Source organism: Arvicanthis niloticus, chromosome 6 (assembly GCF_011762505.2).
Source record: "Arvicanthis niloticus isolate mArvNil1 chromosome 6, mArvNil1.pat.X, whole genome shotgun sequence".
NCBI classification, from domain to species: Eukaryota; Metazoa; Chordata; class Mammalia; order Rodentia; family Muridae; genus Arvicanthis; species Arvicanthis niloticus.
Genome location: NC_047663.1, coordinates 87,766,624 through 87,791,109, shown reverse-complemented (window position 1 = coordinate 87,791,109; position 24,486 = coordinate 87,766,624). Strand labels below are relative to the sequence as shown.

The following is a 24,486-nucleotide window of genomic DNA, read 5'->3' as shown; positions in this document are numbered from 1 at the left end:
GCCACCTGCCTGCACACCTGCACCTTCCTGCTGTCACAGGTGCATGCTACCACCACCTACTCAGAACACGCTGGTCTGCAGAGTGGCCTCCATCCAGGAGGAGAGCACAGCCTGCAGAGGCTAGCCTGGCACACTGTTGAGGTGCTTCCCATGGTCATAGTCACCTGTTGGAGACTGTGGGGGACTTCTGATGATCCCTACATGTCTGTTACCATGGAAAACAGACAAAGCTTTTCCAGAGCTGGAAGTGAAATCTGAGTCTGATCTACTCTCACTTCTTTGACTCAGGGAGGTTCAATAACTTTCCCAGGGTCACACAGCAAAGTGTATTCTGATTCTGGGTCTTCTAATGTCTTATCTGGTGGTCTCTCTACAAGCCCATGAAGCTCCCCAGGTTAAAATCAGTATCAGGGTGACAGAGGACAGATGCTCCCAAACCAGCGGCAGGTAGGCAGCTATACCCAGATGTGAGCTTCTCAGAACTCGGGATCCACCTCACTTGGTCACTGCGGGTGGTACCTCTCCCTCTCAGAGCCTCAGTTTCCCCCATAAAATGGGAGCTGTTTGGTGACAAAGGTAATAAGACCCAGCTGCAGCCATGACGCCTGTTTTTAGCTTCCTATTGTCTCGTGGCTGAGAAGGAAGCAAAGGAAACCAAGACATTCCATGAGCAGAAAGAGAAAATTCCAAGGCTGGGCAGGAGAAGGGGGTGCCAGGGCCCAGCCCCATGACAATTCCGCAAACTGTAAACACAGCTACAAAGAGGCTTTGAAGCATGAGGTCAGGGCCCAACGCAGGAGGGTTACCAGGCTGTGGATGACAGCTAATTCTGGAATCAGGGATGGATGACTGTGGTATCAGCTGCCGGGAAACCCATGCTGACTCCGGAACGTGGGCCTGAGAAACGAGAGGGGCTTTCCAGGAGAGCCACCTTGCCCTTTGGGAGGAAGCTACCTGGGCTGCCTGAGCACCTTCCAACATCAAAGGACTCATGGGAAACTCACTAGCCAAACTCGGGACCAGTGGTGGTGAGTATGTGATTCTGCTCTGTTCATGGGCCTGGGGACCCCAGGTCCAATGGAATGTGAAGGGCTTTCACAAAGTGAGGCTCAGCTCTGCTCCAAGCTCAAAGCCTTTCTATGATGTCACATACTTAGAAATAGAAGCGAACTGCTTGTAAGGCTTCCCTCTCTTTCCAAATTGCCCCCTCTTCTCATCTGGACCCCAACAAGCCAGTTGCCCCAGAGAAAAATGACTTACACTTCTGTCGTGATGAATCCGGTGAGCTCTGACAGGAAGAGGAAGAGGATGAAGAGGCAGCAGCAGATGGAGACTGTGGGAAACACAGACAGAGTTAGGGGTACAGGATGCTCACACGGGAGGCCAGTCCCTGCTGCCCCTCTTGCTACCCTGAAGGAAAGCTGCTTAGGGGCTCTAGCATACACACAGAGTGAGGGCGCCTTTGCAGAGACCATCAAACCCCCCTCTTCTTCACTGCCTCAGTGTGATTCCCCTTCTTACTCATGGCCTCAGTGTGATTCTCCATAAAGTTCCCACTGGCCTGACTCTGCTCAGGTTGGCCTCCCTACACAGGCAATGGGCCCTGCTCGACTCCCCACGATCTCTTTGATGCAGAGGTCGCCCTGGCAGAGGACTGCATGCTGGTAGACGAGGTGCTTTGTCTGCTTGAGTGTCATGCATGCTAGAATCCCAAATCCACACTGAACATCTGGGAGATGACATGTGACCATCCAGACTTCACTCTCTCACATCAGTGAACCAAAGACTGAGCTTGGCAGAGCTTGCCCAGGTCTCTTGCTCTGTCTATAGCCAGTGTCCACCTTGGGAGTTGTCAGCTTTACAACAGAGGGAGAGCAGAGTCCCTCACCAGAAGCCATATGGCAGTTACTGATATGCACAGTCCTGTCCTGATGCTGGCCATTGGCAGTGGGCCATTTCTGCTGGTCAACATGCAGTCATCACAGGGACAGCCAGCACAGCACCAGGTTGAGCTGAGGTGTGCTGCAGACTGGGGTGGACTTCCATTTCTATTTATGCTCTTTTGAACTGACAGCAGCACTGCTGTGACACAGGTCTGTAGATAACAGTAGAAAAGCATCCCCATCCATGTCTGTCTGTCTGTCTGTCTGTCCATCTGCCACCTATCTAATTTCCTATCTGTCTTCAGGGAAAGAAGGACAACCATTTTTGAGCACCATGGTGGTACAAACTACCCCACCATGACACTCTGGTACCAGCCTGATGGTGGCTCTGGTGTAGAAACGCAGGATGAGTGACAGAAGACTGGGATTCCCTATCCTCTAAGGTCAAGACACCTAGAAAGACTCCTGAGAACCTGGGCTGCAAGGGAAAGATGGGATACTCCCAAACTGCCTGCTGAGTCTGTAGCCACACAGAGATGGGGACTCAGAACCTCTGCCCCACTTGGACGAAGCTGTATAGAGAGAGCATTTAAAGCCTTTCCTTTGGGGGAAAATAGAGAGTGTGTGCATATTATAAACAAGAAAAAGTTTCAACTGGGAATATTAGCACATGTAACTATTAAACATCAAGTATTAATAATTACACAATGTAGTTTAAATACTATACACACACACACACACACACAAATACACACACACATACACAGAACATACATATACACATACACACAAAAGTATTTGTTGGCCGGGCCCAATAGCCCACATCTATAAGCCCAGAATTCAAGAGCAGAGGTGGGAAGGACGGGTTGAATTTTAAGCCCAGCCTAGACCACATAGCAAGTTCCAGGCTAGCCAAGACTCTCACTCAAAGCCAAAACAGAACAAAAGTATATGTATTCATGTGTATATGCAGATGTACATACTTTAAGCTCCCTTTTGCTCTAAATTTATAATAGCACACACCCCCTTTCAGCCATGCTCCAAGCGCTCAGCAATCTGAACAGCTTGGGCCCAGACAGTGGCCTTGCTCTGTTCTGTTCATGGCATGAAGATTAAGCTCAAATATCCTTTCCAGCTGTGAGATAAAGCCCCTGGCGTGGCTCAGCTACCAACCCAGCTCCTGGCTCCTGCTCTTCTGCCTGCAGTGGTGGTTACTGCCTCTTGGGGAAGAGTCTGCCAGCAGGCAAAGCATTCTGCAGCTGGACCACGTGCCTCTCTGTCCAGCGCCACCCAGGACCCACATTTCAACACCACTTTGTCCATACCAGCCCCAGTGGATGCAGCAGCGAGTGCACGCCACAGGTTTTCTGAAGGTCGTTGCTGCTGCCTTTAGGATAAGTGACAGTCTTCTAGCTGTTCTTCCTGCCCCACGCCTGCAGATACACCCCAAAGTCCTAAGTACCCACACTGTGGTGGGGGGAAGGAGATTGGGGAGGCCTTTCTCTGAGATCTGTGTGCTTCTGCAAGGTTTGGCACAAAGCCTGGGTAGCCCAGCAGGTAGACAGGATAACTCAGTGGGGTCCAACGGCCCTGTCCCCACACGTACTTAGAGTAAGAGCACCTGACTCCAGTCTCAAACTCAGGAACCAGAGGTGAGGTCTTGGCACCACTGTGGCCTCAGGGCCTAACAGTGCTAGCTCAGAGAAGGCACAGAAAAAATATTTACTGAATAACTGAATGAGTGAGAAACCACAAGAGCAGGGAGGAAGTATTCCAACCAAGACCTTCAGATCTCCGAGGCTGGACGAAGGCTTTCAATCCATGTTTGGGCAAGGCTTGGAGGCTCTCTGACTCCAGACTTCTGAAACTGACTCAGGCCTGGGGCAGTTGGAATGTAGCCCCAGGAGAGGCTTGCTTGGAGTAAGCCAGGTGCTGCCAAGTCGAAGGGACCAAGCTTGAGACCCTTATACCCCGAGGGAAAGTCAAGGAGTCCCTCTGAGGTCGAAAGAGCCATGTAGGGCAGGAAACAAAATCTACAGGCTGACGTTCGAGCCCCAGAATTTCGCTGTCTCCTTCAGCTATTAATAGCAGCCACCCCACAGCGTAATTCGATGGCGCAGGCCTGAGTTGGCCTGCCTGGCTCGGCTGCATGAGCCTCAGAGACGAAGACCGAAGCCCATTCATCAGCACTGTTCCGGCTTGGCACAGGGCCTGGCCCTAGGTCTAGCTTAATAAACATTTGTGTACTAAATGGTAGCTAAGGGCTGGCTTCCCATGCCTCAGACCTTCCCCTCGTGTAAGGAAAAGCTCATCAAACCACGTTCCTGAGGGCTGCCAGGCAGAGCTTTCTGAACAGTTCAAAAATGTACGTCCTTTTTGACTCAGTCTTCCTAAACCCTGGAGACCTACTTCACAGTAACAGCCACAGAAGATTCGAAGACATGCCGAGGACATCTGTGTGACAATAGGCTAGAATCAGGCCAGCAGCCCTCGGTGCCACATGAGATAGCTGGATAGAATGCAGAGCTGTTGGTGGAGGTGGGAGAGGTGTGTCCAGCAACAGAGACAAGGGGGTGGGGTATGTAGCACAGCTGGTCCCCGGGCAGGACAGTGTGCGGGTACATCCTGGGTTTCTAAGAAGGCACATACCTGATTTTTCAACAGGTTGGGTAAGGGAAGACCAGAGAAATCTGCAGGGAGGCTGAGCTGCTATGTGGTGGCACAGAGTAGAGCAGGAGCCATGCTTCTCATAGTCTAGGCAAGTCTTTTTCCTGGGGTTTGGGAGGGCCACCTTGCCCAAGGACACACTGGTGCTAAACAGGAGGATGAAGCCAGCTCTTCCTGACAGGAAGGCCTGCAAACACCCAGGAAGATTCGTCACAACTAGAGAAGGTACCTGCTGCTTTAAGAGATCCAACTGAAGAGAGGGCTAGAGGGAACTGGAGTTGTGGGGATCCCCAATCTACCTGAGAGTGGACCGTCTGGCCTCCACTCACACAGCAAGGCCAGGGCAGTTCTGAGGCTCTCTGTCTTATACCGAGCATCCAGGGGGGCATCTAAGACCTAATCCTGACTGCCCCTCCGGTCAGCAGTGACATTTTGAATGAGTCAGTTCCCTCACTGAGCATCTGAGGCATGGAGCCGAAGCCTGCCCGCTCACTTGCTGGTGACTTTGGTGTGTTCTGAGTATTCTTTTTTAGGGCGGTATTTTCTGTTGTAGGACAGCAATGGATGTAAAGCTAGAACAGTGCCACACAGCTTCTCCTGGATGCCCTGTCCACATCTGACATAACCATGGCACTCCGTCACCCTTTGTCAGTGTGGAGGAATCCACCCTGTTGCATGCTCCTAACGCTGCCACAGGTTTCACCAGCTTCCCAGGAAGGCTGTTTCTATGCAGGAGCAGATCCCGGATCGTACCCTGCCTTTACTCCTTCTGAGCCTTTCTGTGACCCATCCTTCCCTCAGCTTCCCTTAGCCCTGCTTGTACTGATCAGGTATCTGGCAGAAGACCCCTTCCCCAGGCTGGGACCCTGCTGCTCTGTCACATCTGCCAGGATTGTAGCTTAGTGGAGAAGATCCCTCAGCGGCAAGGCGCACGTCACATCAGGTGTTCATCCATCCATTTGACCAATCATGGTGATGGCAACTTCCTTCCCGTGGCTGAGCTGCCATCTGCAGGTTTCCCTACAGGAAAGCTACCATCTCACATTTCTATTCTCTTTTCTGTGGAAGAGAGTTGTTACAACTGCCCCACACTTGAGAGAGAGGGAGAGGTGTTCACAGGGTCACCAAATTCTTGAGTGAGTTTGTGTCCTCTCCTCAGTTCATTTATGACAGACTCAAGGCCTTTCCCCTAATTCTTTGGGTTCCAGGCCACCAGAGTCATCGTCTATGCTCCAGTTTGGGTCCTTGGGTCCTCTTGTCCTGCTGACATGACGCTAGCCTATCTTCCCTGCCTGGTATTGCAAATGGCCACTTTTCTGGTTCGTCTGATTGAACTAAATCAGAGTGAGTTTGTGATTTCTTTTAGTGGCTAAAATGATTAACAATTCAAATTCTTTCAAAAGCAGAAAGGTAAAAAGCAAGCCTCCCTCCTGCACCTTTGATCTGCTTGCTTGGACTTTTTTTTGTTGTTGGGTTTTTTTTGTTGTTGTTGGTTTTTTGTTGTTGTTGTTTTGACAGTGTTTCTCTGTATAGCCCTGGCTGTCCTGAAATTGGATCTCTGTAGATCAGGCTGGCCTTAAACTCAGAGATCCCCTGCCTCTGCCTCCCAAATGCTGCTGCAGTAAAGAGATTTAAGTCATAGGCCACCACTACTCAGCTACTTTAAAAAAATTTTTTGTATTTAATTTACTGCTATTGTTTGATGATGATTGTGTGTATGTCTGTGTATGTTTGTGTCTGTATTTAAGTCTGTGTGTGTCTGTGTGTATGTTTGTGTGTGTGTCTCTCTTTCTGTGTCTCTGTGTATGTCTGTGTCTGTGTGTGTGTCTCTGTGTGTGCATCTGTGTCTCTCTGTGTGTGTGTCTGTGTGTGTCTATATGTATGTCTTGTGTGTGTCTGTGTGTGTATGTCTGTCTCTCTCTGTGTGTGTCTATATGTATGTCTTGTGTGTGTCTGTGTGTGTATGTCTGTCTCTCTGTGTGTGTGTCTGTGTGTATCTCTGTGTGTGTGTCTCTGCGTCTGTGTCTCTGCGTCTGTGTGTATCTTTGTGTGTGTGTCTCTGTGTGTGTATGCCTGTGTGTGTGTGTGTGTCTGTGTACGTGCCTTTCCACCATGGGTTCTGGGCCTCTAACTCAGGCCACCAGACTTGTATGGCAAACACTGAGCCATCTCACTGGCCTCTATTTAGATTTTAGGAGAATGGAGCCCAAGTGTAAACAGGCAACTCGTGTTTCTGGCGCACTTATCTCTACAGCCTGGAGATACTATCACATCTTCAAAGCTTCTCATCATACAGGGCCAGGAGTGGATTTTCCACTTACAGTGCATGCTAGGACTCTGGAGTTCTGAATCTAGAAGACATAGCTTTGGATTTTGAGATTGAGAACCCTGAACCTGCACTGGTATTTTTCTGCATCCTTCTAGTTACAGCTGGCTGCTCTACCTTGCAGGGTTATATAGCAAGGATAGAGATGATTCATGGAGAGAGGTGGGTTGCTAGGCACGTCTCCTCTCCCACCTGCCTTTCCTTCCTTCCTCCTTGCTCCAGAGCTCTGCAGAGACTGAAAGCAAGGATATTTGAGGACCAGGCAGAGGGCTGGGTTAATGGTGGGAAGGGCAGTTACTCACTAATGGCACCAGTATATGTCGGCTGCGTGAGGTCCTTGGGCACCTTCCTGTAGATGTCAAACCTGTGGGGAAGAAACAGGGGGATTAGACAGGTGTGGGGTACATGCCTTGAGGCAGAGACGGGGTGCTGGCGGCATGCCACCTGGGTCAGCTACCACAGCTCTTACTGAAGAGTCCTTTCCAACCTCCTCCGAGAGGCCTTACAAGGGCCCTACTGTCTTAGTCAGGGCTTCTATTGCTACAACACCACCACAGCCAAAAAGCAAGTTGAGAAAAGGACTTATTCAGCTTACACTTCCACACGGCTGTGTATCACCAAAGGAAGTCAGGACAGGAACGAAAGCAAGGCAGGAACATGGAAGCAGCAGCTGATGCAGAGGCCATGGAGGGGTGCTGCTTACTGGTTTGTTCCCCATGGCTTGCTCAGCTTGCTTTCTTATAGAACCCACAACCCCTAACACAGGGATGGTACCATACACAATGGGCTGGGCCCTGTCCCATTAGTCACTAATTAAGAAAATGCTCTAGAGGCCGGCCCACAGCCTGAACTTACAGAGGCATCTTCTCAATTGAGGTTCCCTCCTCTCAGATGACTACAGTTTGTGTCAAGTTGACATAGATCTAGCCAGCATACCTACACATCCCTCTGCTATATCCCATCATGTCTCCATGACGACCCAAGCTCATCAGCCATTACTTTATGCACTCATATGTTTACGCTTGTGCATGTGTCTTTGTGGGTCTTGCCTCTGTCAGAATGTAACTTATTCCTGAAGACAAAAGAACCTTGTGAAGTCTTGTCCCTAGCTCAGGCTGACAGGTGGTAGGCACTGTCCAGTAACAGCACACTGAATTGAGGGAACATCTGGGTCCAGGGAGCCAGGGGAAGCTCTGTGTCCCTTTGACACCGTTATACTATGACACTGCTTTCTTGCTCTGTGCCATCTCTTCATTCCTTTGCCTGCCTCCACCTCCCCATCCTGGTCCACTGTCCCCATCATCCCTGCCAGCTCCTGCCTACAGGATAAGGTAGGGTCAGCTGGAGGTAAGGCTGGCCCTACCTCTGGTTGTCCACACTGGCTTTTTTCTAAACACATCGCCAGGGCCAGGGAAGTCCTGGAATATGATGGGGATTGTGGGGCTTTGGAATCAGATTTAATTCTCTCCGTCCTGGCCAAGTAGGGGTTAGGACTCTGGAATCAGGATTTCTGTGGTTTAAACCTTAAATGCTCTTCCTTGCCGTGTGTTTTGACTTCTCAGGGCCTCGGTTTCCTCAACTATGAATGCAGGGCTACTGCTGCTAAACCTTGCAAGGCTACTACTGACAGGTAAGAAAGCCTGTCTGTGAGGGATTTGGAACACAGTCCCACGGGAGGCTTCCACACACTTGGCTTTCTGCCTTTTCCTTGGCCATGAGGAACAGTCTCCTCAAAGCAGAGCTCTGTCAACAGGGCCCTCAGTCCACACACCCTCAAGCTAGAAGACAGAGCTTGACTTCGGTGATTGGGAAACCAAACACACCTGATACACCTTTGTCTCAGTCAAGGCCGGTACCCTACTCTGCTAACTACACACAAGCCTGGAGGGAGAAAACAGTCCTATGCGATGCCAGGCTCAAGACTGACACTTTCTCTGCTGTCTGCTCTGTGCTGAGGGCTGGGGTGTGACTGAGCAGCTGCAAGGTCTGCACGCCTCACTTCTTAGTGGCACACCTCTAACCCGGAGAGGCCTATGAGAGGCTCAGACATTAGCCCAGCACTGAATATCATCTTACACATGTCATGTAACTTCTCTGGACTTCACCTACTTTGCAGCCACAGGAGGGTCAATGGCTGGCTGCATATAAAGCTCTTAGAATCATGCGTGGCATTCAGGAAGTGCTTAAGTCTTAGTGTTCACCGGTCCTCTAACCCTCACTTGACTGATGGGGTCCCTACTCCACACTGAGTCCTCTTAATCAGCCCGGCCTGTAAACACACAGCTTATCATAAGAGACAAAAGTGGGCAGGGAAATTCAGTGTTCAGGTGGGTGAGCTAGAGCCAGCATGGCAGGAAGCATGGCCCTTGGGTCCCAGTGAGGCTTTCTCTAGGGAGTGATGTCTGCACAGGGAGAGGAAGGGAAAGCGCTCCTAGGGTATGAAGACTGCAAAGACCAAGAGCCAGACACAAGTGGGGTTCCTGGGATGCTGTGTTTAAATCTGGGGAGCAGGGGAGAGGGAATGGCAAGAGGTAGAGAGGTCCCCTGAGAAGGTCCTGAATGTCAGGCTGTGGCCAGGGGGTCCCATGTGTGGTGCACTGCATGCTGGGAGGCAGCAGACTGGGGAGGAACTCGGCTGGGTGTAGATGGGTCCAGAACAACAATTCGGTCGGCTGGTGGAGTGAGAGTGACATTGATTGGGACCTGTTTACTCTGGATCATTGCCTAGACTGCTCCTCTTCCTCGAGCAGTACATGAGCAACCCACAGAGCTTCACTCTCGGCTCACATGTGTGCGTCAGGTTAGGGAGCACCCACAGGGGTGCCAGGTGGAGGTATGGGCTTAGGATAGCCAGATGTTCTGATTTTTGTAAAAAAAAAAAAAAAAAAAAAAAAGAAAGAAAGTAAGAAAGAAAGAGAAAAAGAAGAAAGGACCCTGAATTGAAACTGCACACGGAAGGTCCCAATTCTCAAATGTTGTATAACACAATACAAGACAAAGAGGCATTTATAAACAGGCAAGGCCAGGAACCCAGTATGTGACTCTGTGGGCTGAAGAGCGGAAGGACATGAGCAGCCTACCTTTAAAAAGCCACCGGGACAGCGGAAGCCATGTGGGACTCCAGAGATAACCAGACGGCTAAGCTGCAGGCAGGGAAATGGTCTTAGAAATCCCTGTCCACTGCTGGGCCTCAGTTTCCCCGGCTGAAAAGCAAGGATGTACAACTAAAGATCTGACAGGTGCCTCCCAGATGAAGACAGGGATGGCAAGAGTGCCCGGGGACTACAACCTAGCCTATCTCTGCCCATGTCACCATCAGGGTCCCACGGGCAAAACCAGCCTCATGGTTTAGAAGTATATGAAGTACTGTTCTCAAACCAGAAGTTTGTGGTTAGCTAGAGGCTGCTCAAGAGGAGCAAGAAGTGGTGGAGGGCGGAGCATCCGAGTCTACTCTGGGCAAGAAGGAGACAGAAGGAGATGGAGGGAGGTTGATCACCTATGTACTGCATCAAGGCATGCAGGGCCCGGGGGCCTCAGCACTAGGGAAGGAAATGCAAGTGCAGACAGCTGACTGGAAATGAAGGCAGGAGTGTGAACTTGGCACCTCAGCCTGTGCAGCCACATGGGAAGGGACACGTGCACGTCACGCACATATACATTCCGCAGCTCTTCTCACAGACAGGGCTCACAAGGCTGTCACAGGCAACAGCTAACAGCCCAAACCGGATCTGTGAAGGATTCAGACACGGCTGGTTCTTGAGCTGAATGGAGAAAAGCAAGATAAGCCAGGAGCACCTGCTTAGGTCAGCACCGTGGACCGCCATCCTCTGGGTAGAACATGACCATTGCTGTCTTAAATTCACATCAGCTGTGATAGGACCCATTCATGTTCTATCATGGAGGGAAGGGTGGGCTCACCAGGCAGTGGGTTCTGAGGTGTTCTGAGAGAAAGGGTTCAAGAGGCATGGACCACTCACCCAAGGCTCCCCTCAGGATACACAAATAATTAAGAGGTGCTGGGGGAGGGGAAGCCACAGGTAAGCTCAGGTAACTCCTCGACCGCCCTCCACACAATTCTAAGTAACCCCAATTAAACTCATTGGTTCAGCAAGCTAAGCTCTGAGGTATTTATTTGGTCTGTTGTGAGCAGCCTAGTTGGAGTAAAGAGATGCCGTGTCTCCCAGGAACAGTTATGTGACAGTATGAACTCACTCTAACAGTGGGGGTAGGTGTTCAGAGACAAGAAGGTATAAAGGGGCTCCTGCCGGCCAGAGGAGAGACAACAGATGGTGAGGCCTGGGAAGGCAGGAAGGCAGGCATCCCTGTGGAGTCAGAGGAAGAAACTGACAGAGGAGGAAGGAACAGAGAGAGAGATGACAGAGGCAGAGGAGGAAAGGGACAGGATATTGCTGTTGCTCCAAGGCATGTCCCCATAAAAGTGGGGGATTATAAAGTGGGGGAAACTCGGCAGACATCATGCTGATCGAAGATACCACCGTGAGATCCTGATACGCTCCACATAACATCACCTCAGGGATGGGGATTGATGTGTTTATAAAAAAAATAATGAGAGAAGAAATATGTTCTATGTGTGTGTGGTGAGGGGGAGGGGGGACCAGGATGTCTCAGTGGGCCCATGCCCAGGCATCCCTTCCCCTGAGGGACCAGCCACATGACAGTATAGTATAGAATACTCAGGGTATGAGGAGGCGAGTTAAGAGGGTAGTAGAGGCAGAGAGAGGGAGAGAGTAGAGAAGTAGAGGCTGGCCATGAGCATGTGGAGAGAGGGGGAAGGGAAGGGGGAAGGGGTGAGGGGACAGAGGGATCCAGAGATCAAGAGAGAGCAAGAGAGAGAGAAGGGGGCAAGCAGCCCCTTTTATAGTGGGCCAGGCCTACCTGGCTGTTGCCAGGTAACTGTGGGGTGGAATTTAGACAGAATACTAACAGGGATCTTGTCCACCACGGACATCTCAATCTGATCACAAGAAGCCACTGCAGAAATGACATACGCCCAGTGTGTGTCATAGGTGGGAGGTTATAAAGTAACCCAGGCACCATCCCAAATAGAGGAGACTTATGGGACACAATGACTGAACTTGGTGAATCTATTGTGAACACAATGGATTTCTTCTTCTGGAAATAACACTTGAGCAAGCCCTGTGGTACTGCTGGTAGCACCATATAATGTTATTGTTTGTGTTTTGATGGTGGCATTATGGTTATGTCTGACAGCTTTCCATGGCTGTGACAAAATAGCAGAGAAGATGAGCTTCTCAGAAGAAAGGTCTGTTTTGGCTCAGAGCTCCAGGGCTTCAGAGGTCTCAGTCTGTCTGTTTGCTTCTGCTGCTTAGATCCTAGGGTGCAGTAGGGCATCTCATCTCAGTGGTGGGAGCAGGCGGAAGAGGAAGGAGGTCATCAGACAGACAGACAGACAGACAGACAGAGAGCAGGTGACCAGGGACAAGACTGCCTTCCAGGTCAACCCCCAGTGACTTGCCTCCTCCTGCTCAGCCCCAGCTCCTACCCTTCCCACTTCATCCCCAAAGCTTTGAGTATAAAGCCACTAGTGGTTGAGCCCACGGATGACGCTGTCCTCATATCCAATCTGCTTTAACACTGCTGTCCTGGGACCACGCCTTTAAGCACAGGGCCTCTGGGGACATTATAGATCCAGCCCAGGACATGATGTAAGATGGTGACCTTTGGGGACACTTGGGTAAAGGGCATATGGGAACTCTACTATTTTTTGCAATTTGGGGTTAAGTATAAAATTATTTCACAATGAGTAGAGATTATTTTTAAAATTCAGATGGAAAAAAAATTCAAATGAAGCCGCCACTCAAAATTTGTTTTGAGAAGAAGCTTGGTCCCCACAGGCACCTGAATTAAAGGTGCCATGCTTGCTGGGTGTCATGGGGCAAGTCGCAGTTATGGCTTTTTGGGGAACCAGAGACAGGGAGATGTCCAATTAAGCTGTAACAAGGAAGTGAGACTCAGGACAAAGAACAAGAGGCAAAGTTCTAGAAATACTGATACTGAATGGTCACTTCCAGCCCAGGCCGCGCTCTTTCACACACACATTTACCTTTGTTGTAGGCACCCACCTCTCCGACTACGGGTGTCTCACTCTCCTGGGGGAGATCTGAGGCTCAGGGAGAGGGAGTCCCTATGTCACTGAGCTCCTGGGAAACACAACCTGGTGTGGAGACCCCAGGCCATCATCTTCTCACCACCCCACACTCCGGATAGGCAAGGGAAACATCAGAAATCCATCATTTGTTCAGCAAATATGTATTAAACATGTTCTGTATGCAGCAGTGTTCTAGAAGGTCGGGAAAAGGAACCGACCAAGGCAGATATGGTCCCTGCCCTCAAAAAGCTGCCAGTCTAGCAAAGCTTTGGGTCACTCAGCAGAGGCCACCTGTGACAAGTGACAGAGATCTATTCCCACACAACAGTCCCAAGTTGGAGAGTAGCAATAGGGTAAAGGGAGAACAGAAAAGGAACCTGGTTTCAGAGGTAACCGCAAAACAAGTGACTCAGGAATGACTGTCACTGGGGAACTGGCCCACCAGGAGGCTAGTGAGAAGCCCAGGCATGTGACAGATGAGGAAGTGAGCTGTGCATCCTCTCTGGCTTGGATTAGTCAGGCCCTCGCAGTGGTGATGCGATCAGTCTTAGCCATTCTGCCTCAGAGAATGTGGAGGAAAGGGTAAAGAATGCGGGAGAGAAACAGGATGTTTGCTGTTGCCTATGTGCTAAGGTTTACCTGTGTTCTCAATTGACTCTGGACCAGCCTGAGTTAGGTCTGGTCTCATTTCGCATATGGAGATCAGAAAGGAAGCGCCTGGCAGGGCTCTGTGTGCCAGCCTTTCACATTCTCACTGATTCTACTTAAGAAAGGTTCATGATCTGTGGATGCTCAGACACACACAGAGAAAGATGAAGAGTCTGTTCATTTCCTGCCCACCCCACAGTTTGGGAGGTTCTTAGTCTTATCCTTTCAGCCAATGAACAGATCAATACAAGAATGAGGCCTGGCATTGGGCACAGTGGTGCATGACTTTACTCCCAGCACTTGGGGGGCAGAGGCAGGTGGGATCTCTGTGAGTTCGAGGCCAGCCTGGTCTACAGAGCAAATTCCAGGACAGCCAAGACTACAGTGAGGCCCATTCTTGAAGCAACAACAACAATAACAACAAAGCAAACCAAACAAAAAAGTCTTAAGGGCAGGGGTGTTATTCTGTCTGTGGAGTGCTTGCCCACCGTGGGCAAACCCCTTGGTTTGCCCTCCCCGACCCAACACCATATACACGGAATGTGTAATGCAGGCCCCTAAGCGGGAAGATCCAAAGGTCAAGGAAGTCCAAGGTCATCCTCAGCTACATAACAAGTCTGTGGCCAACACAGGCTTCACGAGACCCTTTTCATCAAAAGAATGAGGCCCAAGGCTGCCCTGGGAGCCCAGAGGAAGGTCCACACTTGTAGACTGGACATTTAGGCTACATTGGGAGCTACGGCAGGAGGATCATAAATTCCAGGCCAACTTGGGCTATAGGGTGAAACCCTGTCCCAGCAAAGAGAACAGTGGGGCCTGGGGTGAAGTGGCAGCAAACCCAGCACACACACATAAGCACTCCAGGCCAGAGGCAGGCGGTTCCGGGTGCTGGTTGGCCAGGAGAGCCAAAATAAAGAGTTCTAGGCTCAATGAGAGATCTCACAAAATAAGCTCAGGCTGTGGAGGAGATGGCTCAGCAGCTGAAGTGCGGACCGCACAACTGAAGGACCAAATTCCCAGAACCCACACAAACACTGGGGGACATGGTGGTCCACCTCTCATTCCTGTCTCTAGATTCTGCTTCAAAAGAAACAGACAGAAGGCTGATGGAAGAAGATACCCAACATCAACCTTGGGCTTCTACATGCACACGTGTATACCCCCCAGCACAAACATGCATACATACTCATGTACACCAGCACACAAATGCATGAAAGGGGACACAGGTAAACTGAAGAGGCACCTGATGACAACTTCTGGCCTTCACAGACACCACAAGAGTGAACACACACACACACACACACACACACACACACACACACCAAAACAAACCAATGAAACAAACAAAAACCCAACCAGCCAAATAACACCAAAGTAAAAAAAAATGCCAAAATTAAATCAACTAAGGCCCTAAAGCACAATAGGCAGGCGCAGTGGTCAGTGGCGGCATAGGGTGGCATGCATGGGTTGTCATTTGATGGAGATTTGAGGTTTTTTTTTTGTTTGTTTGTTTGTTTGTTTGTTTTTTAATAAGCTGAAATTAAAGCAAGAGAACAACCTGGACTGAAGAAAGCCCAGCCTGGGTGCAGATGCCAACGAGATGAGAGCAAGACCTGGAGTGGGCAGAGAGGTGGGCAGACAGGACCGTGACCACGTGCTGGGATTGCTCCAAACACCTGTCCCCACTCTCAGCTCTGGAAACATCCCTGCAGCCACCCTATGTTATCCGCTCAACTTAGAAGAGAGACCAGAGGCCCCGAGAAGAGTAGCTTACCCAGTGTAAGCATTTAAACCAGAGCCTGGCACGGCAGCGCACATCTGTAATCCCAGCTCCTCAGGAAGCTGAGGCGGGAGACTGTAGGGCCCAGCAAAGTGACAGTTACAAAATGTGTAGCTGTGGGTCCATGGGTATTCGTTACTTTTCCTGTTGCTTGAGAGAATCGACAAAGGGTTTTATTCTGGCTCTTGGTTCCAGGGCACAGTCTATCAAGTAAGGAAGGCGGGGCAGTAAAGCATGAAGCAGAAGCAGAAAGATAAATGCTGGCACTTGGCTCCTTGTTCAGTTTGGGATCTCAGGTCCTTCGGGATGGTACAGTCTGCCCATGTTCAGGGTTGAGTCTTCCCTGCTCAGTTAAACCTTCCTGTAAACATCTTCAAAGACACACCCAGATGTGTGTATTTCCATGGCGATGCCAAATCCCATCAAATTGACAATAAAGACTGGTCACCACAGCCTGGCAGCTTCTGTGGCCTTGAGAAGCTGCATGCCAGGGAATCTGTGAGGAATAATGGTGCCACTGTGTCTCCCAGGAGGTTGTTAGGGCTGAGGCGTTAGTGGCACCTAGTGTGCAGAGGCCAGGGATGCTACTGGCCTTCCAGCTGCATAGACAGCTCCAGGAGGGAGAACAGCTATAACCACTGTCCACAGGCCTGTTCTTTGCAGAACAGAACATCAAGGAAGGGGCTCACTTCCCCACCCATTCTGTGTCCTCCTCTGTAGGCCTCGGCGGCTCTGCTCCTGCTACTGAACTCACAGCCATGGCCCTGTTGGCCCCACAGACACCATGATCCTGGAATTAAGTAGTCTTTCTGGTCTTTCTCACTCTGTATCAGAAAAGGCAATGTTTATGTGGAAAAACTGGGCAAAGAAACCCACAGGAAGAGGGTCAAACCTCCTGGGTCTGCCTTCCGCCTTGCCATGAAGGCATGGTTAAATATGCGTGTGTCGCCATTTGTTTCACAGGGCGCTATGGAAGCCCTCCCTCGGTGCTAAGAAGGAAATGGTGCCGTGGGAACATACGTCAACAACAGTGCTGGGAATCAGTGAGAAGCAGGATTTACTCACAGCAATTCAATCTGCAGTCCACCTCCAGCCTATAGAGGGAGGGGGCCACAGCCTGACTCAAAATAAACACTCACGCCTTCTCCACTCCAGCGGGGAAGTGCTTGCTGGAAGGACTGTCTGACTTCATCTGTGACTTCCTTCCACAGCGCAGTGCCTCAGCTGAGCTATTTTAACTGTATGCCCTGGGCCTCGCTTCTCCCTGTTCTTGCAGTTGAGTCTCCATAGCTCTGTGCTTCTCTGAATGTGGGTGGCTCCAAGGCAGGAGGCTGGGATGTCACTGTTTCCAAAGCTTAATGAAATTACATGACGTTTAGGAGCAAGTCATTGGGTAGTGGGCCATTTGTTCCCCAAAACAGCTGTTAAGACACTTAGCTGGACCTTTGGCCTGGTCAGCCCTGCCCACTGGCCTGGCAAAGCCCTTGGTGTGGGGCCAGGGAGTGAGGCAGAATACACACACTCACTCACCCTTAGTCATTCTTTCATCTCACTGAGCATCAGTGGGGCAGGCACGCGTGAACACGATGCACATGCAAGTAAATACAAGTACCTAGGCCTGGAGGGGCACCGTGAGAGTGAACCTTAGAACTGCTGTGGCTACAGGAACCCTGAAGGGACATTCTACGTGGTAATATGCACTCCTACCATCATGTCCTGTGGATGGGACACAGCCCAGGCTGAGTGAGAAGCATCGATAAGAATCCTCACAATGGTGCTGCCCCTCCCCTGTGATGTGGGCTCACTTGTGCTCCAGGCTTAGACTTTGACTCACTACTTTATCACTTTCCTAACCCTATGCAGCAGGCAGGTCATGCATCTCCCCCTATTTCGTCCCTGATGCAGGGCTAAAATTTGAACTCAGTTTGCCTCGGGACATCTGCCTTCTACCCAGGCTGTCACACACCTGCTGGGAGGAGGGGACAAGCAGAGGGAAGAGTAGGGTTTGGTGTGATGGCAAGCACCTGTCGCTGTGTGACACTTAAGTCCCTAATATGGATATGGTTTTCTCCCTCCAGCCCCAGCCTCTGAGCTGTTATCATGACACCTGGTACCCGCACAGAGCCCTCTAGCCTCTGCACAGCCTCTAGCTTCAGCAGCCTCCACTTCTGCCCCCATCATCCCACATGTGACCTCTCCAGTCCCAGAACACCCTGTGTGGTCACAGAGTCCTGGCCTTTCTCCTCCTCCCTTCCCACAAACACCAAGTGTGGCTGAAGAGGAAGAGGTATTGCTGTGGTAACCACACATCTCCCTACAAGCCTCCCAGCTTGCTATGCTGGCCAGGTTAGCTTTGTCCTGGACTCTTCCCTGGGTCTTGCAAGGCTGAGTAGTTTTGAAGTTGAAATGTTAAATGGTACAAGCAGAAGCCTGCTTACCAGAGTATCAGCTGCAATAGCCAATGTCTGAAGCTAGGCCAAACCCCCAGGTAAGAGAGGGACGGAGGCCAGGCTAGAGAGCAGCCACAAAGTGGAGTTGTCAAGGGGAACAGAGACTCTCAGGAACACCAGGATCCTTCTAAAGCACAAAAGGAAGCGGTCAAGGGCTAGGACTGGGTTGTGTGGGAGTTGGGTCCAGAGTGAAGAGCAGAGATGGCAATTTATACTTAAGGTGAGACTGAAGTGTAAACAGACGACCACACCCACAATTCCTAAGAGATGCATGAAATGTTAAATATTCAGGACAAACCTGACAGAAGTGTAAAGCCTGTGTGTGTATGTGTGTGTGTGCGTGCGTGCGTGTGTGCATGCGTGCGTGGAAATGGAAGACTAAGAAGATGAGGATGTACACTAAGGCAATGAACGTGTCAGTGTTAGCAAAGGTCACTACCTTCCTAACTAATCTCTGTCCAATTCACTTCCAACCCAAACCACCACAAGCATGTTTACAGACACTGACAGGATGGTTCTAAGACTCACACTGACACATAAAGTTCCTAGAACATGCAAAGCTCTAACTCTGAAAAAGGAAAAAAAAATTAGAATCTTGTCTTAAAAACAAAACAAAACAAAACAAGAAAACTTCCAGTCGATACAAAAATCTGCTCATTCTCTTCTAGAAGATTTATGGCAAGCCCTACCGGGGACAAACTAACACCATCTGACCCATGCTACCTTGGCATACTTACTGCAGTCGGCAGTCAGCCATGTTGGCACCTGTCAGCCCTGTATCCCTTTTGATCTGAATAGCACCTGATTCGTGGATATTCTGTACATATATCTGTGTCCATAAACATCTAGGTTGTTTCCCTGTTTTGTTCATCATAAATAACTCTCTCTGGATGTTTACATACATAGCCCTGTGTAGCTATAAGCAGATCTTTGTGATTTGAGATTGGGTAGAACTTATTTTTCAAATGAGACACCATAGAGTACACTCCATGAAAGAAAGAGCTGATGAATCAGGCAGGCATCATCAAAACAAAAAACTTCTGCTTTTTGAAGGAGAGATGTGTTTTAAAAGAACATATACAAGTCACAGAATGGGGAAAAAAAAAAAAACACCACACATCAATCACATGTCTGATAAAAGACTGAAGTCCAGGCTAAAGAACTCTCAAACTTCGGTAACTTAAAGCCCCACACTGTGGTTGGGCAAAGGATTTGATCTGATACTCTTTCAAAGATTTATTGACGTCAAAAACCACCTGAAGGGATGTTTTGCATCAAAGTCACTTGGGAGAACTTTCCAAACTAGAACCACAGTGAGTTGTCACTATGCCTATCACGGGAGCTGGAGCTATGGACCAGTGAAGCAGCCGGAACTCTCGTCCATTGCCATTGAGAACATAAAACTGTGTGGCCATTTAGGAAGAATTCAGCAAGGTCTTAAAAAGTTAAATGTCTATTGTTTTAGTCTACTGTAGTAATGAAGTACTGGGTAATTCATGAAAAGAGGTTTGTTGGGGTGTAGAATTCCATTCATGACAGCGTGGCCACATCTGGCCCACTGCTGGCAGAACATGTGCTAGATCAAATCACAGTAGAGATATGGCAAGGAGAAGTTTCCAGGTATACACAGAAGAAGCACGTGTATGAAGAGAGAGACAGAAAGGTGCCAAGTTCCTTTATGATTATGTGGTCTCTGTATTAGTGAATACAGTCCCTTAAGACCTTCACTAATTCCCACAACAGCAGCCTGAGCCTCAAGCCCCCCCTGGAGTCACAGAAGAGCTGATCCACCCTGCAGAAAAGCACTCACTGATGGCTAAGTGGAAGGCCTTCGTCACCTGCCAGTCCTGACATCTGCACGCTGAAGAGCTGAGCCTCGGAAGTCATGCACAGTTAAACTGTATCAAAACCACAGCACACACTCAGTGGATGACCCAGCCACGCCATGTTAGGCGTGCACCAAGGAGAACTGAGAAACTACACATACACAGGATGTGCACATGAACGCCCAGGATGTCTATGCCCATGAAGATGGACCATCCACAACATGGGATACTGTGTGGACAGGTGCATGTAGGCTGAGTAAAGTTAACTGGGTTCTAATGGGGGTAATTTCATTCATATTAGATTCTGGAAAATGCCAATCAATCTAGAGTCTCAGAAGATCAATGCAGGTGGGAATACAAGGAAGCTGAGGGGAGTGATGGACACGTTCATTGTCTGGGCTCTGATGACATAATGGTATATACGTATCAATAAATAGGTGACACTTAACTGTGTGTCATATACAGGCCAATAAATTTAATAACAGTCATGATTATAATGTATCAAATAATGTAATATAATCTAGGCCATCCAAACCACAGCCTTGCTGGGCCACCAGCTAGAAGGAAAACACTCATTTTTGACTCTTTTACAATATCTATTTCTAGATCACAGAACAATTGACGGGGCAAAGTTCTGTCTTCCAGAAGGATTTCCAACAGTAAATGCAGACCGATGGGGATCAGAAGACTCACCCAGCACAAGCTCTCCTGTCCAGGGGATACCCATGGGGCGTGGGAACCTTAGAAAGCAGAGCCAGGCCACCGTGCCATCGCTGCAAGTCTCAGGGACATCAACACAAATGCACAGCACTACCAGAAAACAACCTTGGGCCCACCCAAGGCTTCTGAGCTCACCAGTGACAAGGACTCAGAAAACCACATCTGTATCTTGGAGAATTCTACAGAACAAGTGGCGAAATCTCCATCATAAATCAAGAGATGATGGGGGGAAAAGACAGAGGCCAGTATCTTTCCCTTACCACCTTAATTGTTTGAGACATAGCTCAACCTGAACTTGGCGCTCATCCACTCGGCTCCCAAGGCTGGCCGGGGTACCCCAGGGATCCTCTTAGCTTTACCCTGACCCCAGTGCTGGCATTGCAGATACATGCCGCTACATCCAGTTTTTCAACGAATGCTGGGTATTCAAACTCAGGGTCACATGCTTGTATGACAGGCACCTTACCCACTGGGCCATGTCTCCAGCAGTCCAGCCAATGAACTTTAGATTGTAGCATCAAAGGGTCAGGTGTTTTTTGCTCTAACTACACTACCCTCATTCTTTCCCTCCCATCTTAGGTGTAGATGTGACACCCCAGGGCTGAGGCAGCTTTTTGGGGACTACAGTGGAAACAGTTAGCTAACAGCAGAGACAAAGTCACTGACATCCTAGAGCTATTGGAGCAGAACCCGCAGCTGCTTACATCTCCAGACCGCATGTTACGTTAGGAAAACAAAACATATCCAGCCACTTCCATTTGGGTTCTCTGTTGTTTCAGCCAAGATCTTCCTTTACAGATAAAATGGAAAAGATACAGAAGATGGCTTAATTGTTTACTCTGCATCAGTGGAAGAACTTGGCACGTGCTCCTTCCTCTGTAGTCTCCCCACCTGTGGGGAACATGCTATGAATCCCTGAAACCAGATACCCTTTTCTAAGCATATCTATGAGAAATTTAATTTATAAAGCAGCCACAGGAAGACGTCAGCAACAATGAACAGAATAATTATAACCTTATACTCACGTGTTTTAGAAGCATTATTAAAAATATAAAGGTTAACTGAAACAAGCCCCGTGACAACCACAACAGTGGGCCAGACGACCAGGGTGACCACTAAGTGACTAATGGGTGGTCAGCACACAGGGACACTCTACACAAAGGGACACTCAGACTTTAGGGTGACAGATTCATTGTGCTACGTAGGACATGTTTAAAACATATGAATCACGACTTCAATTTTCCATTCAATATTTCTGAACCAATGACGACCTCCCATAAACAAACTTCCTGTATCTGGAGTGTGTTCTCTCAGCAGTGTGGCTGTTCCTGCTCCTGCGTTCAAACGTCACCTTCCAGGAAGGCTACCACTCCGTGGCACTCCTCTCTGATCTTTTCTTCCCTCTCTGCTTGCAGCTGCATATACACACATCCTTGTGTACTGTCTGACTCCACTGTTGGGCTACACCGTGATAGCCAGAGCCTCAGGCATCCCACAGAGGCCCCAAGAGATAAGTGAAGGTGGGAGGAGGGGTGTCGCGCCTCCAAATGGGGTCCATACACACTCCCTCAGAATCCTCCAGGAAACCATTCAGTTCTCAGATGCTGGGCTTGACTGTAGAATGAAAGCCCAGGGTGGGCTGAGGGTCACTAAGTGTGTTCAAGAGGGGCCCTGCTGAATCCTGCCCACTACCCAGGGAACACCATTAACCAATGCAGAAACCAAGGTTCAGAGAAGCCAAATCACTTGGCCAGGCTCGCGGAATCCAAATTGGGATTGGAGCCTGCTAGGGACCAGAAGGGGGGCACCTGATGATTTTCCTAGACCACACCCAAACTGTTTTCACCCCCGGGCCTTCACTGCCCATGCTTGCTTATCTTGGCCCTCCAGTACCCTTATAGAACCCCGTGCTAACAGAAGGCTGTGAGCATTTGGTGTGTGAATGAAGGAGAGAGGGTGTCCCAGAGCCGCAGAACTGCAATGCTGTACTGCCTGGGGACCCTGGCAGTGCATAGCTGGCAAGGGGCCTGAGTCCCCACCTGTCTCCCAGCCTGGAATAGTTAGATTAGCTCAGACCCTGGAAGGAGAAAGACACCTGGGGCTTGGCCTGGATTCAGGTTTCCTGCTAGTGAACAGGAACCCCCCCAAAGTGTTTCCAACTCAGTGAGACAGGATGCTCTGCCTAGCCCCACACCCCCTGGACAGATGCTGTAAACGGAAATGTATTCTTAGAGGGACAGAGCATGGGCGGGGGCTGTCAAAAGTGACCCGTCATGGGGTAAAAATACAGGCAGCATTTAAACGCTGAGTGGCAAGAGCTATTCCTGGACTAGATTCTCATGCTCGTGGCTTCCCGCCAGGGCGGTCGTCCAACAGGTTTAAAAGCAGTAAACAGGGGCTGGATGATGGGGGGGTGGGGTTGGTGTTTCTCATACTCAGGAGGGCACTGGGGAGGGTGGCCTGTGGGGATAGCTTCAGAAGGTGCCCTTGGGTGGAATCTACATGTCCTTTGGGCTTGACATTGGGCTCAGAGTTCTGAGAGCTGAGATCATTTGGACAGCGTTCTATGATCTTGGAAAGTAACTGAAGGCCAAGTCTGGCTAGGACTGGGATAAAGGGACCAGACGAAGGTTTTAACCTGGCGGTGAGCTTGAGTCCTAACTCACATTGCCTCACCTGATCTTCAAAACTAGATGGCAATTCAAGGCACAAAAATTAGATTTAGCCCCATTTTTAAAATAAGAGTAAGAACGGCTCAGAAAACCCGGAGAAGCAGAGGCTCAGATGGAGATCCTGATTCTAGAAAGACAAGAAGAAATAAGTCTGGAGAAAAGTATGGGAGGAGCCATGGGCTCCGGGCAGTTCCAGTAAAGGCTCATGGTCACTCAGTGAGCTGGGGTCAAGGTGGGAGCTCCATCTGGTCAGCCTTCACAGCTGGGATGCTTGACTGTGGGACCCGGCAGGCAACTGTGAACTTGAGAAATCTGCCCATCACAGTACAGTGAGGAGACTTCTCACAGTCCTCTGCGGTGGGGCCTGGAGAAGGAATGAAGTGGGCTGCACGGGCCTGGCTACTGGTTATGAAGAACCGTTTCCTATGGCCAGCTGTACTATTGTCTGACCTTCTCTCTGCCCCATGGTGCCAAAATACTCTTGTCTCTGGAAGACCCACTGTGTCAGGTTGAGAGTCAACTCAACCTTTCTACACACCTGTGCCCTCTGCACCCTGTCTGCTCCCCCACCTATCCACCATTCTCCCATATTACTGAGTAACTGCTATGGACCTAGCACGGGGCTGGGGGCTGGGAATACAGCAACGTCACACCCCAACCTTCCTGCCTTTGCTTCATCTGAGCTCTGGTGGGAAAGACAACAATCAGTGAATGAACACACATCAGCACTGGTAAGTATTTGAAGAAAAGGGAGACAGGGAGGGAGTGAGCAGAGAGGTGCCTGCCAAGTCTCCAAGGAGCCAAACAATAAAGACCTGGATTAAACAGGGCAACAGCCAAGTGGATAACTAAGGACATTCTAGGCAGCAAGGACAGCAGGAGCAAAGGTTCAGTGGCCAGCACTCGCCTAGAAGGTTCCCAGTACACAGGGAGGCAGATTCAGATGGAATGGGAGGAGCAAACTGATGTCCAAGGTAGTTTTTCAAAACTGAGCTCATACATTCCCCTTGCAGCTGAAGCCAGCTGACCCACCTGATGTATCCGCAGCCCTGTCATCACGTTCGCTCTGTGGTCATTAAACCCATGTGTGCCGTGTCCAGGAATGAACAGCACAGACTATGCTGTCTTACTTACATGATGGTGGTATCTTGTCCTCAAAGCTATGAACACTGTCTGAGGACAGAGAGCTGTTTCACACATCGTGGGATCTCCAGTGCTTGCCCCAGCAGTCTTGAGGTGGCAAGTATCATCTTGAAACAACTAAAGGCCCACTGAGCCACGGGTGCCTGGGACTGTACAGAGCTATGAGTGTTGGAGCCCTGCAGTTTCCTGCCTCTCTGATAGTGACAGTCAGATGCCATGGATGTGAGCAGGAGGTCAGTGG

General features: G+C 49.8%; 1 protein-coding gene and 1 long non-coding RNA gene across 6 annotated transcripts in view; one reads left to right on the top strand and one right to left on the bottom strand.

Moving 5' to 3' along the window:
- Window positions 1-24,486, bottom strand: part of Ergic1 (endoplasmic reticulum-golgi intermediate compartment 1) — a 93,171-nt gene that overhangs the window by 39,171 nt on the left and 29,514 nt on the right. Inside the window, exons 1-4 of one of the 5 annotated variants that reach the window (XM_076937067.1) lie at window positions 15,429-15,456; window positions 7,179-7,240; window positions 4,533-4,737; window positions 1,261-1,333 (exon numbers count right to left, since the gene is read on the bottom strand). In XM_076937067.1, coding sequence (XP_076793182.1) covers window positions 1,261-1,333; window positions 4,533-4,737; window positions 7,179-7,240; window positions 15,429-15,441 — 353 coding nt within the window. In that variant the 5' untranslated portion in view covers window positions 15,442-15,456. Of the gene's footprint in view, window positions 1-1,260; window positions 1,334-4,532; window positions 4,738-7,178; window positions 7,241-15,428; window positions 15,488-16,573; window positions 16,777-24,486 lie in introns of those variants that run through there. The other 4 variants (XM_076937068.1, XM_076937070.1, XM_076937069.1 and 1 more) reach the window with 4 other exon arrangements.
- Window positions 641-16,567, top strand: LOC143442844 (uncharacterized). The gene is made up of 3 exons (XR_013111384.1): window positions 641-1,028; window positions 8,439-8,506; window positions 15,189-16,567. It is a non-coding gene; the product is annotated as an uncharacterized LOC143442844 (long non-coding RNA).